This window comes from Mustela lutreola, chromosome 2 (genome assembly GCF_030435805.1).
Source record: "Mustela lutreola isolate mMusLut2 chromosome 2, mMusLut2.pri, whole genome shotgun sequence".
NCBI classification, from domain to species: domain Eukaryota; kingdom Metazoa; phylum Chordata; class Mammalia; order Carnivora; family Mustelidae; genus Mustela; species Mustela lutreola.
This window is the reverse complement of record NC_081291.1, coordinates 21,776,603-21,792,863: the sequence shown is the minus strand read 5'-3', so window position 1 is coordinate 21,792,863 and position 16,261 is coordinate 21,776,603. Positions and strand designations below refer to the sequence as shown.

Below are 16,261 nucleotides of genomic sequence, written 5' to 3'. Positions count from 1 at the left end.
CATGGCTGCCCTGATCCACACCTGGGCCCATGCACAAGAGGGACAGGTGAGCACATGCAGACATGGAACCGCAGGTGACATCTGGCACGGCGGTCACTGCTGACGTGAGGACACAGTTCTGAGGACCCCCTCTGCTGGCCCTGGGCAGGTCCTCGGGACTTCAAGCTCAGCCCCCCGGGGCCCTGGTCTAGGAAGCTGGGGGCCTGGAGTTCCCTCCCATGCCCCACACAGCCCCCTCCGCCACCCAGGGTTCACCACGTACCCCACTGATGTTGTGAATCTCCCAGCGTGTGTTAGGGCTCAGGGTGGCCACATCCCGCCCACCCAGCCGGGCCAGCTCCTCCTCGGAGAAGGCCCCCTGGAGAAAATGGGCCCTGTGGGGCATGGAACCAGGTTAGTGTAACCGACAAAGACCTCTGGGACTGGGCTCTACCCCAAGAGGTAGATATAAGCCAGGATGAGAGCCTCTGGGGAGGGGCGGGCTCTCACACAGAAGGCTCTTCCCCACCCTGGGCCCCTGCCCTGGCTGCCCACCTGACCAGCTGCGGCAGCGCCCTTGGCTGCAGCCAGAAGGCCTGGTCCTCAGGGCTCAGCCTACGGATGGCGGACTCAGAGGGCACCAGGGCTGTGACTCGGCTGTCGGTGGGAAGAGTGATGCCAGCACTCTGTACGTGTAGTGACGGGGGACAGGAGGAGTGAGGAAGGCAGCTACCTGAACCTGCTTGCTCCCAGCCTCCAGGCCTGCCCCCACCTCCAGCTCTTTGAGATTTTACACAGCACCTCTGCATCCAGGGAGGCTTCCTGGATTTGAGCCCCAATCACAATATTCTGCCCTGTCCTACCTTGATCCACTGGTAGAAGACAGAGAAGTGGGCATTTGCTTCCAGCTCCTAAGGGGAGAGAAAGAGCTGAGGTCATCAGTCTAGGAACAGATCCAAGGCCCTTCCTCACCAGGACCCCGAGTATTGTCCTTTCCCACCTGAGGCACATGAGAGGACTCCCCCTACCCAAGCATAGGGACCCACTCACCCGGAAGATGTCTCCGTAGCAGCTGAAGCCATCACCCCCATAGCCAGTGGGGCACGTGCAGACCCTCTGACCTCCCCCCACTGCCCGGCAGGTGGCCTGGGGTGAGGGTGGGGCAAAGAGACAGGGGCCTCCATTCAGCACGCAGATGGCAAGCTGGACCGCACCCAGCCTACATCTCACCCTTCTTGTCTCTCCTCCTGCTGTTTGTCTTGCCACCTGGCCCCACTGTCTGTCCAGCCAGCCAGTCTGCATTCATGTTGTTCCCTTGGTTTGCATGGTCCTGCTCTCCAAGCTCACTAAGCATTTGACATGAGTCCCCCCCGCCACCCATCATGACAGATGGGCAGGCAAAGCCCAGGGCAGGGGAACACCGAGGAAGAGAGGCCTGCACTGACAGCAGGAGGAGCTAGCCAGCAGGCCTTCTGGAATGCACAGGCAGAGGTGCCGTGGTATTAGGGTGGAGTGAGGTTGGGGTAGCCACCAGGGCATGAAGTTGGGGAGGGGCTGGCGACAGGAGGCAGGGCAGGGGCTGGGGCCTGAACAAGGAGTGGAAGCCCCGCCCTGTGGGTGAAGGGGTGACAGGGTCTAGATTTGGGGCTCAGAGCGATTCCAGTCCTGGCCATGGACAGGCCCACCCAGAGAGCCTCCCCAGGCCCCAGGCCCCCTCAGCCCCTCACCAGATCATGGCAGCCACCGTTGCCTGCCCGACAGGGGTCAATAGGACTGCACTCGTAGCCATCCCCGGCGAATCCCAGCTTGCAGGTGCACCGGCTCTGGAGAGGTTGGGAGCAGAGGGTCTCAGCTCACCAGGGGCAGTTACCCTCTCCTCTGCTCCCCCACTCTCTGTGGGCTTTGTCCCCTGGGGAGGCCTGGTCAGACCTGAGGAGCATCTCCCAGGCCCCTCCATGGAGACCCCTGCTCTCCAGACCAGGAGCCCGAGGCGCTGAGGGGAGCCGGACTCTTGAGGGGGGGGGGGGTCCCGAGAAGGGACGGCATTGGCAGGGAAGCATCTGAGGAGATTTGGTACCCCTCTGCTCTCAGGCCTGAGAGAGGCCAGCAGCGTGTGGGGAGCAGGCAGGAATCTCGGAGGCTGGTCCCAGGGATGGTGGCACACACCCACCACCCCGCTCTGAGCTTTCCCACTCAACGCCCGTGTCCGGGACTCGTCCCACTGCAGCTGAGTGGCCGGTGACACTCCCAGGTCCCAGTCGCCCTCATGGGCAAGTTGGGAGCATCTCAACCTGTTTATTCTAGTCCTTAGCTCTGCGCTTTAGAACCAAGCAGCTCCTCGTGGAGCTAGGGGTGCCGGCCTCGTGGCCAGCTGGGCGCTCAGCACCAAGGCCCCAGAGGTAGGGGGGTGTAGCCATCGTGGGGCAGGTCCCTGCTCACGCTGGCCCCGAGCCAGGCCTGGCTTCCCCGTTGGCATATTAGACATGTGCCGCCCGGTGCTTGGGGTCACATTCCGACCTGCCTCAGGAGAAAGCTCCAGAGGCTGAGACCCTGAGGCTGGGGTCTGAGTTTGCCAACTCCACAGCTGCACTTCCAGGAGTCTAGAAGGTTCTGGAATGTCACTCCCCTAGGGCCGGAGTCTCCTGCTTTGCTCAGCACCACATTCCTAAGTCTAGAACTGGGACAAGCGTGCCAGGTTCCCCGTGGGAACCCGATGAGGGAAGGAAGGAACTAGTTGTCAGAAGACAGTGGCTCTGAAGCCAGGTAGAGCAGAGGACTCATAGCCCCCGGTTACGAAAGTCCTCATCCCTGAGGGACCGGAGCCACAGCCTTCTGGAGTGGAACCAGCGGCCTGGGGCTGGCAGTGGCACACGCCTTCAGCCCCAGCCTTGTTGTCTCCCCAATACTCTGGCTGCTTCTGACCTGACCACACGACCTTTCAGACCTGGGTTCTCACGGAGACCCCAAGCTGGACTTCTCGGAGTGGCTGCTCCTGGAGGCAGACTGGGAGGGATGAGAGTCCCCTGGAACCAATACCCCCTCCCACGCCCCGCCTCTGCTGCCGCGAGCCCCCCCCCGCCACCCACCCAAGCCTCACCTGCCCGGGGCCCACGTAGCTGCAGAGAGCGTCGGCGTGACAGCCGCCCCTCGCATCCAGCTCGCACTCGTCGATGGCCACACAGACGCGGCCGTCCCCGCTCCAGCCTTTGTGGCACGTGCAGTGGTGGGTGCCCCGGGCCCCAGGGACGCACTCGGCCTGTGAGAGCCATGGTCGTGACCCGGGGCTGCAAGGCGGAGGGCGGAGGGAAGGCGAGTCCCCCTCCACCCCACCCCCCACCCCCCAGGTCAGGACTTCAGGAAGGGGCCCCTGAGACTGACATTTTCCGAGCAGCCGCCACGGTCTGGGTTGGAGCAGGGGTTGCTGGGCGTGCAGGAGAAGCCGTCCCCCTCAAAGCCATCGAGACAGACACACCTGCAGCAGCAGAACGGAGGGCCTCCCGTGAGCCTCTGGAAGAGGCCAGCGGCTGAACAAACCAACACGCACGGTCAGGAACAGGGCAGAGAGGAAAAGGGACACTCACCTGGGGACGCCCCCCTGGCGGATGCAGCGGGCATGCTGGTGGCAGTTCTGGGCCTGCTCCGAGGGCCCACAGCTTCCCTCCGACTCATTACAGAAGCGGCCGCTGAAGCCTGGAGCACATGTGCCCTGCTGACACACCCCCCCGCTGCCCGGACGGTTGTCGCAGAGCCCGTGGACACAGCCGCAGTCTGCAGGGAGGATATGGGAATGGGAATGGGAAAGGTGAGGCAGGGGCAGGGCCGACGGGGAGCCCGGGTACGGCAGGGGGGCGGCTGGGAACGTGGACGACGGCCACCAGCCCAGAAGACTTCGGGGTCACCAAATCAGGGGCCACCCCTTACTCGGTGGGCAGGCAGGGGCAATGCAAGGGGACAGCAACCATTCCTTGCTATCAGTCACCCCATTCTGGCTGCCCTGCCCCGAACACCACCATCCATGGTTCTTACGGTGCATCTGACCTGACTCCTGCCTGCTTTGGATTAAACCCCAGCTCTCATCCGGGCGTGGGGGAAGGAGACATCATCTATTTTTGTTCTCAAATCCTCTCCCTCCCTCTGGCTTTCACCCTTCCTCCTGGGGATCCATTTCCCTTCTTGGTGGGGAGGGGTCCCCAGCCCCCTTTCCAAGCAGCCCCTTCTCTCCCTGGTGGGCCGCACAGGCTGGGACCACCCACCTTCCTGGCACTGGTCTCCATGCTTGTTTGGGTTGGAGCAGATGTGGCAGGCGATGCCCTTGTAGTCTGGGAAGCAGAGACAGGCCCCGTTGCCCCGGACTCCATCGCTGCACTGGGGTGGGTGGGAAGCAGGACCAGTCATGGGGTGGGGACTGGCCACATCCCCTCCCTGCACACCCACACCGTCCTCAGGCTGGCTGGGAGAACATGCTCCCCCTGGAAGGCCTCACCCTGGAAAAGATCTCTAAATCACAGGCTCCCGAAAAGACCCCAGCCCTGGAACCTTCATGGGTGACCTTGGCTCAACCTAGAAATCTACAACTCCTGTGCTGATCCCTGGCCTGGCACTAAAACAACCCTGATGGTAGCAAGTGGCAAAAACCAGAACACCCAAGGAAACCACTGACCGGGGCTCCTGCTGGCTCAGTCAGTGAAGCGTCTGCCTTTGGCTCAGGTCGTGATCCTGGAGTCCCTACATCGGGCCCCGCATTGGGCTCCCCGCTCAGTGGGGAGTCTGCTTCTCCCTCTACCCCTCACCCCACTTGTGTGCTCTCCCTCTCTCTCAAATAAATAAATAAAATCTTAAAAAAAAAAAAAAAAAAGGAGAACCACTGACAAAGAACCTTTAGGAAAACAGGAGCCAAAATCCAACTACTCAATTATTTCTTTTTTTTGTGGTGGGCAGCAACGCAAGGTTTACTAAGTGATAGTACAAAGCTCCCAAAGAGGGCAGGGACCCGAAAGTGTTGTCCTAATTCATTCTTTTTTTTTTTTTTTTTTTTAGATTTTATTCATTTATTTGCGAGAGAGAGAGAGTGCGAGCCAGAGAGCAAAAGCAGGAGGAGAGGCAGAGGGAGAAGGAGAAGCAGGCTTCCCGCAGAGCAGAGGGCCCGACGTGAGACTCAATCCCAGGACCCTGGGATCATGACCTGAGCCGAAGGCAGCTGCTCAAGAGACTGAGCCACCCAGGGGCCCTGCCCTAATTATTTCTAATTTAAATACTAAAAACCATATGGCCCAACTTCCACTGCCTGGATGTGGGAAACCCAAGGTTGGCTGAGACACACAAGGAGCCCTGACTGACTCACACACCTCCCCCCGGGGCAGGGGGACTCACATTGCCTTTGCCATAGCAGGGGTTGGAGAAGCCCCCAGGACACTGGGCACAGTCAGGCCCAAAAAACCCCTTGCAGCAGCCAGGTTTCTGTAAGAGACAAAAGCGTGTCGGAGGGCTCATCTCTAGGTCTGCCATTCCCACCGCCCGGGCCACTGCTGCTTCCACAGCCCCCTCTGTAGAGCCAGGCAAAGCCCCTCTCCCAGGGAGGCAGGCCGCTCCGGCCCCGAGGGGAGGCCCGGGCGACCGCACAGTGAGCACCTTGGCCCAGGCTCACCAGGACTGTCTGGTTGCAGCTGTGAGCACAGCCCTTCCTCAGGACGTTGAGGCCGGTAGGGTCGTGGGTATAGACACACTCCTTGGGGAAGCTGTCCTGGGGTGGGCAGTGCAAAGCAGGTCAGCCGGTGTGGGTGCTGAGCCGGCCCCCCTTGCCAGGCAGTGCTGGCCCAGAGATCCCTCAGTGCTCTGGACCCAGCACCCCTCCCCTTAGTGGGGCTGAGAGGGGCTGAGCCTCCGGGTCCAGCTGAGCCACACAGCCCCTCCTCCCCGCCTTGAACCAGGACAGCAGTCTTGCTGGGCAGCCCCGAGAGCTGGGCCAAGGGATACTCACCACCTTCACGCTGTTGGGTGGGCACGTGCTCGTGTTCAGGGCCTGGCAGTCCACACAGGAGCCCTGGGCAGGGCAGGGGGAGGCAGGTAGAGTTAGTCATGGTTTATTTATTCAGCAGATTAACTAGGAAAGGGGCCCGGAGCCAAGGCCTGAGGTATGAGAGAGTCAAGGACAAGAGGGCCAGAGCAGAAGGAAGAGCAAAGGCGAGGCTGTGCCCTGGGGAAGGGCTGAGTGCGGGAGTGAGGCAATCGCAGCAGGAGGCAGGACCGGTGGACCAGAAGATGCGGGAGTGATCTCGAAGGAACAACCGGCAAGACTGCTAAGGCCTGGCGCTGGGGGAGGCAGGTGGGTGCATGGGGCCGGGGGCCAGGCCCCGGGCCCACCGGCAGCCTCCCCGCCTGCTGGAGGAGAACAAGTGGGGCCGGGCCTGCAGGTCAGCCGGCAGCTCACCGCCACAATCTGGTGCTGCTCCTCGCTGCAGAGCTTAGGCAGGATGGGCAGGATGGTGGGCGGCAGCAGGACGCCCTCCAGCATGTGGATCACACCGTTGGAGGCCAGCACGTCCACTCTCCGCAGTGGGACGCCCTCCGGTCCCAGCAGGATGCGCCCCTGCAGCAGAGCCCGGTGTACAAGCTGCCCAGCCCGGCAGGCCCCTGGGCCCACTGCCGCCCTTACCCCTACAGCCCGGCCTGCGGGCTCCTCTTCCCTCTCCCTGGCGGTGTCGCCTGATCCGGCAAAACCACTCCAGACTCCAGGCCCTGAGCCACATGGAGCGCCAGCCCCCGAGACTTGTGCCCACCCTCCCCGTCTTTGGAGCCGACCCGCTCTGCTGGGCTCCAGGAGAGGAATTTGATCAGTGCCCACCACCCACACGGCTCCCCCAGGGCCTGCCCTCCATGGGGCTTGGAGCACAAAGGCCTGTCTGAAAGAGGCCACACCAGCCCTTCCACTGGCCCATTCATTCCAGACATGGTTGGTGGAGCTCACCTCCTCGGAGATATTCACGGCCAGGACCTGGTTTGCCATGGTGAGGACCCGGCTCTTGGAGATGAGCTTCTCAACAGTCAGCTGGGTGGAGGAGGGGGTGGCCTTAGGCCAGGCGCGAGCCACACCTTAGGGCCCCACACGGCTCTGCCCAGGTGACTCACAGCTACCACCTTGGTCCCCACCATGAGAGTCCAGATGGCTGGGGAGGGGAGAAGGGGCCCCGGGAGAGCAGGACCTACAGGCAACCTTCCAGAAGCCAGCTGTAGGTGCAGGCTGCTCCCCTGCCCAGCAGAGCTTCTCACCTGGCCGTGGCTGTAGATGTGGTACTTCACCAGCTCCTGCAGTTTGGACAGACCCTGGCAGGGGAGAGAGTACTTGGCAGGGGCCGCTGGAGTCCCCGGTGCCCTGCTGCCCCCGTCCCTTCTCCCCACCGAGCTTACTGCCGTGAAGAGGTAGATCAGGCGGCCATCGCGCAAGTTGTCCACAGCCTCATTGCTTGGGGCGAAGACCGTGAAAGGCCCAGGCCCGTCCAGGATGGAGGGCAGCCCACAGTTCTGTGGTGGTGGGAAGCAGGCTCAGGGAGGCTCTGCAGCCAGCCTCTGCCTCTGAGCCCAGCCTGGGCCCTGCCACCCTCAGCCTACAGGGATGGTCCGTGAGGAAGTGGGAGATAGCGTCAATGGGTCCATGCTACCACAGAACCCCAGGATGGTGATGGGCAGGTTCTAGGATGGGGGCATGGGCAAGAGCCTGTGCTGCTCCAGAGCCCCAGATCACGGGAGGTTAGCAATGAGGGGTCCCTGCATAAAAGATGAGACGGGCTAGGGCCTTTCCGCCCAAACTCACCTCCAGGATGGTTTCAAAGCGGCTGAAGGCCTCAGTAGAGGCAAGGATTTGGCCGATGGTCCTCTGCAGTGAGGGATGAGCATGAGAGCCCCAGAGAAAAGCAGGAGGCTGCTTCAGCCCCGGGACGGGGGGTTGGAGCTCTGTCCCAGCCCCACCCAGAAATGGCCGCTCCACTCTCTGAACTCTGTGGGGGTCAGGGGTCACCCAGGGGCTGCAGGTGGGGCGAGGGGAGGGCCCTGGCTTACCTTGGGGTCCTCAGGCAGCTCTGGTGGGGGCTGCCATTGCAGGGCGGTGACCAAGTGGAAGACGCCGTTGGCGGCCGGGTAGTTGGTCTTGTGGATGGCGAACGTCTGCTGGGGCTGCTCCTTGTACTTGTAGGTGTACTTCTGCTGAGACGTGAGGCCTCGGGCTCATCCACGCCACGCGCCAGCCACGGATGTTCCACCCCCACACCTCTGCCCTGGGTGGTGTCCCCCACCGGGGTGCCCTGGTCTCCGGGCTGAGGTGGCTCTCCTTACCGTGAAGCGGTTGAACGTGACGATGATCTCCTGCCCTGCCAGTGTCCACCACCTGCGTGTCTGCTGGGTCCCCGGCTCCTCCAGCACATGCTGCCCTGCGATGATGTGCTGTTTGCAGAGCCGCCGGGCAAGGGACGCCTGTGGGCACAAGGGGAGTGGGGCGCTGAGAGGGCCCAAGGTGGCTGCTGGTTGCCATGCTAACCCGGTCCCAGAGACAGAGGGGACGAGAGGCCTCCTGGGCCTCAGTTCCCCAGAGCCTGGGCTGGGGACTCTCTCAGGGCCTGAAAGCCTGGGGCAGGGTCCAGGAAGGAGGCCAGGGCTGGCAGCCAGCTCCTCCAGGGGGCGGGGCTCACATTCATGATCTTGGAGGTGACGGCAGAGAGGGACGGTACCAGCACAGTGAACGGGCCCGACGTGGTGAGGATCTCGCGGCAGCCCTGGTCTGGGAACCATGAGAGGGGAGATCAGAATGGATTTGGAAAACCCTCAGGCATCAGTCCTAGGTTGTGGAGAGTTGGGTGGAGGGCACTGGGCTTAGGTCTAGGGTAGACGAGAGGCACCAGGATCGGGGGTGCGGGGAGCTAGCTCCCACCTCCAACCACACACCCCAGCACAGCCCACTGCTTCCACAGCTTTGGGGCAAAGAAACGGGGCATGTCTGCAGGGTTTGCCCCTCACTCCCTGCCAGAAATGCGGGACATGAGGGACGAGGTCACAGGCAGGTTGAGGTGGGGGGTCACATACCCAGCATGGCCAGGGAGACTCTCAGCCGCAGGAACACCACACCCAGCTGGCCGGCCTTCTGTATCTCATGCAGCAGGTGTCCATAGCAGGCACGCCCGTCCCCCACCTCGCCCTCCTTGCACACACAGCTAGGGCCGTGGGTAGAACTGGTCAGACCAGGGCGTGTGGCCAGTCCCTACCTCCTGGCCCTCACCCTCCTGACCCCGTGGGCCCTCGAGCTGAGGATGCACCCAAAGGCACCCTTGCCCCTGCCCAGACCACCCTCTCCACTCTGTCCCCCGTGCCCATCCCAAAGCTCATGTGCCCACCTGATCTTCCCATCGGGGGTCACCTGGCAGGTGGCTGACCGGTCACAGGAGTGAGGGAAGCAGTAGGCGAAGCAGCCCGCGGAGGCATTGTGGTTGGCGCTGACCAAGCCTGGCTTGCATAAGCAGGAGGCCTGGGCCCCCAGGCAGGGGACGGAGGGTGGCGTCACATTCATGAGAACCACGGGCACCCACAAGGCTATGCTCAGCCGCCAGCCACCCTGCCCGCTGAGGGCTGCCATCTTCTTCCCGTGTTACGAGTGGGCGAACTGAGGCTCCCAGGAGGCCCATGATTTGCCCAGGGTCCTTTCGCCAGTGTGGGTGGGGGGCCACGGCACGGGCCCGACTCAGGGCCCTGGCTCACCTTGCCCGGTCTCTGGTACAGACACATGGTGGAATTGCTGGGACAGCCACCGTAGTTGATGGTGCATGGGTCCTGGGGCAGACACACCGTCCCATCGCCATGGTAGTCCTTGGGGCAGCGACACTGTGCCTGCCCCGTGGGGCTCACCGAGCACTGGGCCAATGGGGAGCAGGGTGATGGCTGGCAGGGATTAGGGGCTGCCAGGGCAGACAGAGAGAGAGTGTGTGTGCCCGAGTGAGCTGGGAATCCAGGAGCACCATCCCCTCTGCAGCGATGGCCCAAAGGGGACGTGAGCAGGTTGATCCAGACCTTGGGGAAAGGCCCTCCCTCAGGGACACGTTGTACTTTCTGTAAATGGCCAGACTGTACTTGTGGATTTAAAAGGATGTCCTCCAGGCCCCTGCTCAGTCTGACCTTGGGTCTCTGGCCTCTAGGTCAATGACTTACCTCGGCATTCTCTGCCCTGCTGGATGTGGCCAGGCAGGCAGCGGCAGGAGGGAGCCTCTGCAGAGCACTGGGTGTTCTGGGGACAGTTCAGGGCCCGGCAGACTGGCAGCTCTGAGTGGAGAGCGGGGAGTATTGTGGTGGCTCAAAACTCCAGGCAGGGAGGAACACAGGTGTAAAAATGCTCTCCCCAATTTGCTGTGCAGCTCTGGTCAGAGCTTTGCCCTCTCTGGGCTTTTGGGCAGTGGAGGACTCAGATGACATTCCCTCCCTCTAACCAGCTGTGCGCCTTTCCTACTTCGAAAGAAATTAGGGTGAGGGCAGGGGCACCTGGGTGGCTCAGTGGGTTAAGCCTCTGCCTTCAGCTCAGGTCATGATCTCAGGGTCCTGGGATGGAACCCCGCATCGCATCGGGCTTTCTGCTCAGCAGGGAGCCTGCTTCCCGCCCCCCTCTCTGCCTCTCTGCCTACTTGTGATCTTTCTCTGTGTGTCAAATAAATAAATAAAATCTTTTAAAAAAATAAAAGAAAGACAAAAAGAAAAGAAATTAGGGTGAGGGCAGGCAGCTGCCCCCCCCCCCCCAGGCTCAGGCCCCATCCCTCCCCCCACGGGCCCGCCTACCTTGGTCACAGCGGGGTCCGGTGTATCCAGCAAAGCACAGGCAGCTTCCATCCCCCAGGGGGCCGTGGTTGCACACACCGTGCACACAGCTGCACTCTGGGAGGGACGTACAGGGACACTGAGTCTGCATTTCAGTCTCGGGAGTTCAGAGCTGTGATGCAGGACCGTAAGGGTGGTGGGAGCCAAAGGGAAGCACCTGGCTTAGCCTGAGGACTCGGGGGGGTGGGGGGCTTACTGGAGAAGGCCTCTGAGAACAGCACAGGGCTGGAGGTAGGATAGCTCACATCCCGGGAGGGGGAAATATGAGCCTGAGGGGCTGGCAGGAAGCCTGCTGGGGGCTGGCCAGATGGGCAGGTCTCCTTGGGCCCCGAGTGGGCAATGGCCCCGTTCCCTTGTCCGGCCAGCGCTCACCTGATTGGCAGTTGGGCCCGAATCGATTGGGGTCTCGGCACTCCTGGCAGGCAGAGCCACCGAAATTTTCCTGGCAGGGATTTGTACCTGGTCAGCGTGGCCCGTCTTCGGCACCCCCAACCCCAGCCCTGCTGGGCCCTTACCTTGCACACACAGGTCCCGTTCCCATCTATGCCATCCAGGCAGGTCCCACGGCCATGACACGGGGTCTCAGCACCCCCAGGGCACTCTGTGGACCCCACCCCCACCAGAACTCAGCGGTGCCCTGAAGAACTCATGCTGCACCCCTGACCCCAGCAGCTCTGGGCAGCCCAACCCCTCCCTGGGGTAGCTGGAGCCAGAGAGTCAAGCTGTGTGGGCGCTCTCACTAAATATCCATTTACTGAGAAAGCTGAAGGAGACGCAGGCAGATGCTATGGAGAGGGAGCCCAGGGATGGGGTGCGAGGAACAAAGCTGGGGCCCCCACCCCGTACCATAACACTGGGACCCCCAGTAGCCAGGGCAGCAGGCCTTCTCTACCACATCCTTCCAACACTCCAGGCTGCAGCCACTCATGGACATCAAAGAGTCCCCCAGCTGTACCTCGTAGCTGGGGACAAAGGTGGACAGGGTGACTGGAGGGCCTCCTTGTCGGCAGCCTCCAACACCCCCTCCCCACCGCGAGTTCTAGCGCTCTAGCTCTACCTCCCCTCTCTCCACCTGGCCCAGAGCTGAGCACAAGGCCTGGCACATAGTAGGTGCTCAAGAAACACCACCTGCCCCAGCTCCCCCTTCTTCTTCCCTCCCTATCTCCGCCCACTTGATGGGCCAACCAACATGCAGGCAAGTGACTGCCCTTCCTGCCCACGCCTGCCAGCTCTCCCTTGCCCCCCCGCCCCGACCCCACAGATGCTCCTGGAAGCCATGCAGGCAGAGGCAGAGAGTCCCACCGGCAGTCCTGAGCTATCTTCTCTGGTAGCGCCCGGAGCCAGCCTGGGGGGCACATCCGCCTCTTGATGGCTGGACACATGGTACAGGGGATACGCGTGACAAACTTGGTCTTCACGTCGCAGCGTCTGGACTGCACCTGGGCCACGGGGGGTTTGGAGTGAGGGGCCCGGCCCCTGTGCCCAGTCCTGACTCCACTCCGATGGAGCCAAGGCCCAGCACCCCTCTCTAGGCCTCACTTTCCCATCTGTCCAGCAGTGAGGCCAGGGAAGGCCCCGGGACACAGGGACACCTGCCTGTCACTGCCAGCGTATTCCTACGTCCACAACCATGGACTTCGGCCCTCCGCCCAGGGCCACAAACACACATACGAGAGCCCCAGAGTCTATAGCTCCCGACACAAAGAGAACATAGCCATTTTGATCCACCTCCACCCATTCAGATGGAGAAACTCAACCCCAGACCCCAAACCATCCGGGGCCTGGGGATGTTGGGGACCGGACGGGTCTTTCATGCTAGTGTCCCTTATCACCTTGCACTGAAAAATCAACACTAAATGCCACATAGATGCTGCCCAGCGCGGACAGATCACACCTCGGGGCTGACCCTTTGGCCATTGCTTTGCCCAGATTGTGTCCCCGGCGTGCTGCCCAATGACCCTATAAGCAAGTTCGAGGGCCCGCGTGGCCTCTCCAGCAGGTGGAGACCCAGCAGCCAGCCCCAGACCTGAGAGGCAGGCCCATGTGAGCAGGTGTGCACAAGGGGGTCTGCAAGCCTTCCTGCACTCTGCCCACAGCCTGGCCCCCGGCCCCTGGCCCCACGCACCAGCCCAGACCCAGGGGTCCGCGGGCCATCATTGGGTGGGCGATGCTGGCAGCAAGGAGGCTGAGAAGACCCAGGTGGCTTCCCATGGGAGGTGACAATTGAATTGGGGTTGAAAGTTGCCCATGAGTTGGCCAAGGTTGTCCCCCTGGTAGAGGAGGCAGGAGAGGCAAAAGTCGGGAGGTGGAAGGAGCAGACGACCTCGTATGACGAGGTGAAGAGCTGCCGAGGAGAGGGCCCAGGGGCCGGGCCAGCGAGGGTGAGGATCAGGGCAGCAGGGGGTTGGTTTTAAGTGGGCCTCTGGCTGCTGCAGGGGAGCGGGGGTGGGGGTGGGAAGGAGGCCGTTCCCGGAGGGTGCTGAGTGCCCAGAAAGCCCAGGCTCGCAGTCCCATTCCCTGGCCCGCATGGGGCCTGCAAGTCCTCCATCCCTGCGGCTACCTTTACAGATGGCAGCCCTGTGCCTGGAGGAGGGAAGCTTCTGTCTTGGTTATAAATGGGAGAAGGGACCACAGGAAGGTGCGTGTGGATGGAGAAGAGGGTCCAGGGGCCTGGGCCGTGGGTTCAAGAAGATGTTCTCGTCTAAAAAGTGCTGAACACACTGTGGTTCAAAGGGAGTGAGCCAGAACATCTCTTTCCTAGAACACATTACAGACGCGAGGCCGCTTAAAGCAAGAGAAAAGGAGAAACAGTGGCCTGGCACGTTCTTCCGGTGAACACCAGAGTCCCGGGGTCCCTCTGCCGCTGTGATTTGGCCCTTCCCGCTCATGCCTCTGCGGTTGGCAAGGAAGGAAGTTGCTGAGAGTGGCCTCAGGCCGAGCCGAGTGGCTGAGAGCTGTGGTCTCATTCCCCACCCCGGGGCTCTGTCTCTGCTGAGCCAGGGAATGTCTAGGAAGTTGGGTAACTCTAGGGCTGGGCAGCTGCTGGCTCAGGGCAAAGGCACCCTGGAGGGCCACCTGGCCAGGCGGGCTCAGCTGCCACAGTGGCCGCCACTGGCCCAGGGACTGGCTTTCAGAGGAATGGTCGGGCCTGGCTAAGGGCTCAGGAGAAAGGGAGGGAAGGAGAGAAAGAGAGTGGTGGGGTTTGGAGTGTGGGGGTGAGCACAGGAGGAAGCAGGAGCCTCCTGTCCCCATGTCACACCCTCACACCCAGACTGGTGCCTTGGGAAATGTGTGTGAAATGGTGAAGGGTGTTTAAGCCAGCAGGCAAGTCCTCCTTCTTGTGGGGGAGCACACCGGGCCCCTCTGCCTGAAGGGAGCACCAGCCTCCCGAGCCCTGTCTCGCCACTGGTCTCTCTGGATCACAGCCCAATGCTGAATCAGATTCCCTCCTTCCCGGGGCACCTCGGGACTGCCTGAGCCAGGCGGGGACTGGCCCCCAGTCCCGCCCCGATCCAGAGCTGATTTTGCAACGTCTGCTTCCCACAGAGACAGACAGGCTGCTAGGGAAGTTGAGGAGACATGAGGTATTCGCCTGTTGTAAGAAGGTGGGAGAAATTCTCCCCAAGCTGGGGTCTGGGGTCCCTCCCTCAGAGGGACAGCACCCCATCCAACTGCTGCCCCTTCCCGAGATCGGTGCCCTTCTTCCTCCACGCCCCAGCTTGAGAACACAGGCTCCTCCAGCACCAGCACAAACGAGGCAATGAGTAAAAGACTTTTGCACGGACAGGGGCTAGGACTCCCTCCTACAGGAAGCCTTCCTTGCCTCTACTGCCTGAACCTGTCTGTGTTTGCATTCTGATTCTGCCCCTCACTGGCTGTGTGACCCAGAGGTCTCCCGTACCCCATTGAACCTCAGTTTGCTAACATTTAGAGTGAGCCTCGTGCTGCGGGGGTGCCGGGAGGGCTGGGTGACTGAGGACAGGAGAGAAGTCCCACACTGCCGTGTCCCTGTCCACAGGCACCCCCAGGACCGTCTGCCGGGCCCAGGCTGGCGGAGCCTCAGCCAAAGAACACAGGTCTCTGACGAGGAGAAATTCCAAGCGTGCGGCGGCGGCAGGCCTTTGAAATTCCCTTATACTCCCCTTACAGGGAAACTGAGGCATCGAGGGAGCAGGAGCCCACTTGCGGGGCTTGGCCCAGCCTAGAACCTTGGGCCCTTCTACCGCCACAGTCATCCTCACAGCTTCCCACCCACGAACCTGAAGCTGGCAGTGGGATCCTGGGCAGGTCCCTCTTCTCTGTACCTCAGCCTGCCCGCTAGTGATACGGGGACAGCAGCAGCCGCCCCCAAAATCAGATGGACTTAGCCTCACAGGGTCCCTCCCCTCATCGACAGGCAGACCCCGGCCAGGCAGCTCTCTCCATTCTCAGGGTGGGAGGCTCTCCCAGAAGCTCCAGTGGGGACAGCATTCCCGCTCCGGGGCCTGCGTGAACCCGTAGATGGGCAGCCGGGAGGTGGCTGGCATGCACGGCCCTGCCAGCCACACCGGGGCCCCTTTCTCTGGGGGATCACAGGTCAGTCAGGAGCACAGCTCCAGAGTCAGCCTGATCTGACTCTGTCATCCTTGGGCTCCGATTCCTCTGGGGGAGAACAGGACCCACTGCCCAGGGTCCTGGGGATAATGCCCGGCTATGCCCCGGCTGTGCCCCGGCCGTGCCCAGGCTGTGCTCTTGGTAAACGGCAGCCCTCAGGTTTGGGGGTGTTACTGTTGGCTACCACTTACCTAGAGGACTAGGGGTGAGCAGACCTCCTTCCGCCCCGGGGCCGGACGTGGGCACACACATGTGTGTTCCACGTGAGTCCGTTGGCTAGCCTCTGCAGGGTTCGGGGGCGATCCTAGCTTCAATCCCCAGGCCGTGCTCACAGAAAGACCAAGCCTCAGTCTGGGCAGGGAGGCCAGGAGCAGGGGCCTGGCTCTGTCCCCCTCAGCCTCAGCCTGGGGAGCCGCAGGATGGCTGCCCACACTGCAAGGGGGCTGGCAGGCTGAGCACGGTCGGAGGAGGGCAAGGCGACACTCTGCCAGCCCAGGCAGCTGGACCCACACTGCAGCCTGTGGATGTGGACACACCGGCACAGCCCTCTGGTCCCGCTGCCCTGTGTGTCCCCAGACCCAGGCCCACCCTGTATACGCTCTCTTCCTGCTCCCACCCCTGGATCGCGCGTCCCCCTGCACCTGGCTCACACTCACCTTCTGCCCCCTGGTGAAGCTGGAGCCTGCTAGGCAGAAGGCCAGGAGGCAGAGCAGGAGGCAGCCCCGGGGCCCTGCCATGGCTGGTGGTGGCTGGCAGGCACGCCGGCCAGGATGGTCAGGGCGGCCAGTGTGGGGAACGAGCTCCGGGAGGCAGGCGCAGGGGTGCAGGGCGGGCCGGGGCGGGCAGA

The 16,261-nt window shown here is 62.4% G+C and overlaps 1 protein-coding gene across 2 annotated transcripts in view; it reads right to left on the bottom strand.

Annotated features, from left to right (window-relative positions):
• Nucleotides 1–16,261, bottom strand: part of STAB1 (stabilin 1) — a 27,150-nt gene extending 10,889 nt beyond the window's left edge. The window contains exons 1-30 of one of the 2 annotated variants that reach the window (XM_059161095.1): nucleotides 16,071–16,261; nucleotides 12,124–12,260; nucleotides 11,668–11,783; nucleotides 11,337–11,422; nucleotides 11,194–11,263; nucleotides 10,783–10,878; nucleotides 10,165–10,275; nucleotides 9,718–9,914; nucleotides 9,357–9,487; nucleotides 9,049–9,176; nucleotides 8,658–8,746; nucleotides 8,305–8,442; nucleotides 8,032–8,175; nucleotides 7,787–7,849; nucleotides 7,384–7,497; nucleotides 7,246–7,299; nucleotides 6,944–7,024; nucleotides 6,407–6,565; nucleotides 5,957–6,019; nucleotides 5,624–5,719; nucleotides 5,350–5,436; nucleotides 4,233–4,344; nucleotides 3,561–3,747; nucleotides 3,358–3,451; nucleotides 3,077–3,235; nucleotides 1,707–1,802; nucleotides 1,030–1,125; nucleotides 843–890; nucleotides 535–665; nucleotides 263–374 (exon numbers count right to left, since the gene is read on the bottom strand). In XM_059161095.1, the coding sequence (XP_059017078.1) occupies nucleotides 263–374; nucleotides 535–665; nucleotides 843–890; nucleotides 1,030–1,125; nucleotides 1,707–1,802; nucleotides 3,077–3,235; nucleotides 3,358–3,451; nucleotides 3,561–3,747; nucleotides 4,233–4,344; nucleotides 5,350–5,436; nucleotides 5,624–5,719; nucleotides 5,957–6,019; nucleotides 6,407–6,565; nucleotides 6,944–7,024; nucleotides 7,246–7,299; nucleotides 7,384–7,497; nucleotides 7,787–7,849; nucleotides 8,032–8,175; nucleotides 8,305–8,442; nucleotides 8,658–8,746; nucleotides 9,049–9,176; nucleotides 9,357–9,487; nucleotides 9,718–9,914; nucleotides 10,165–10,275; nucleotides 10,783–10,878; nucleotides 11,194–11,263; nucleotides 11,337–11,422; nucleotides 11,668–11,783; nucleotides 12,124–12,260; nucleotides 16,071–16,151 (3,276 nt within the window). In that variant the 5' untranslated portion in view covers nucleotides 16,152–16,261. The remainder of the gene's footprint in view (nucleotides 1–262; nucleotides 375–534; nucleotides 666–842; nucleotides 891–1,029; nucleotides 1,126–1,706; nucleotides 1,803–3,076; nucleotides 3,236–3,357; nucleotides 3,452–3,560; nucleotides 3,748–4,232; nucleotides 4,345–5,349; nucleotides 5,437–5,623; nucleotides 5,720–5,956; nucleotides 6,020–6,406; nucleotides 6,566–6,943; nucleotides 7,025–7,245; nucleotides 7,300–7,383; nucleotides 7,498–7,786; nucleotides 7,850–8,031; nucleotides 8,176–8,304; nucleotides 8,443–8,657; nucleotides 8,747–9,048; nucleotides 9,177–9,356; nucleotides 9,488–9,717; nucleotides 9,915–10,164; nucleotides 10,276–10,782; nucleotides 10,879–11,193; nucleotides 11,264–11,336; nucleotides 11,423–11,667; nucleotides 11,784–12,123; nucleotides 12,261–16,070) is intronic. The other variant, XM_059161096.1, reaches the window with a different exon arrangement.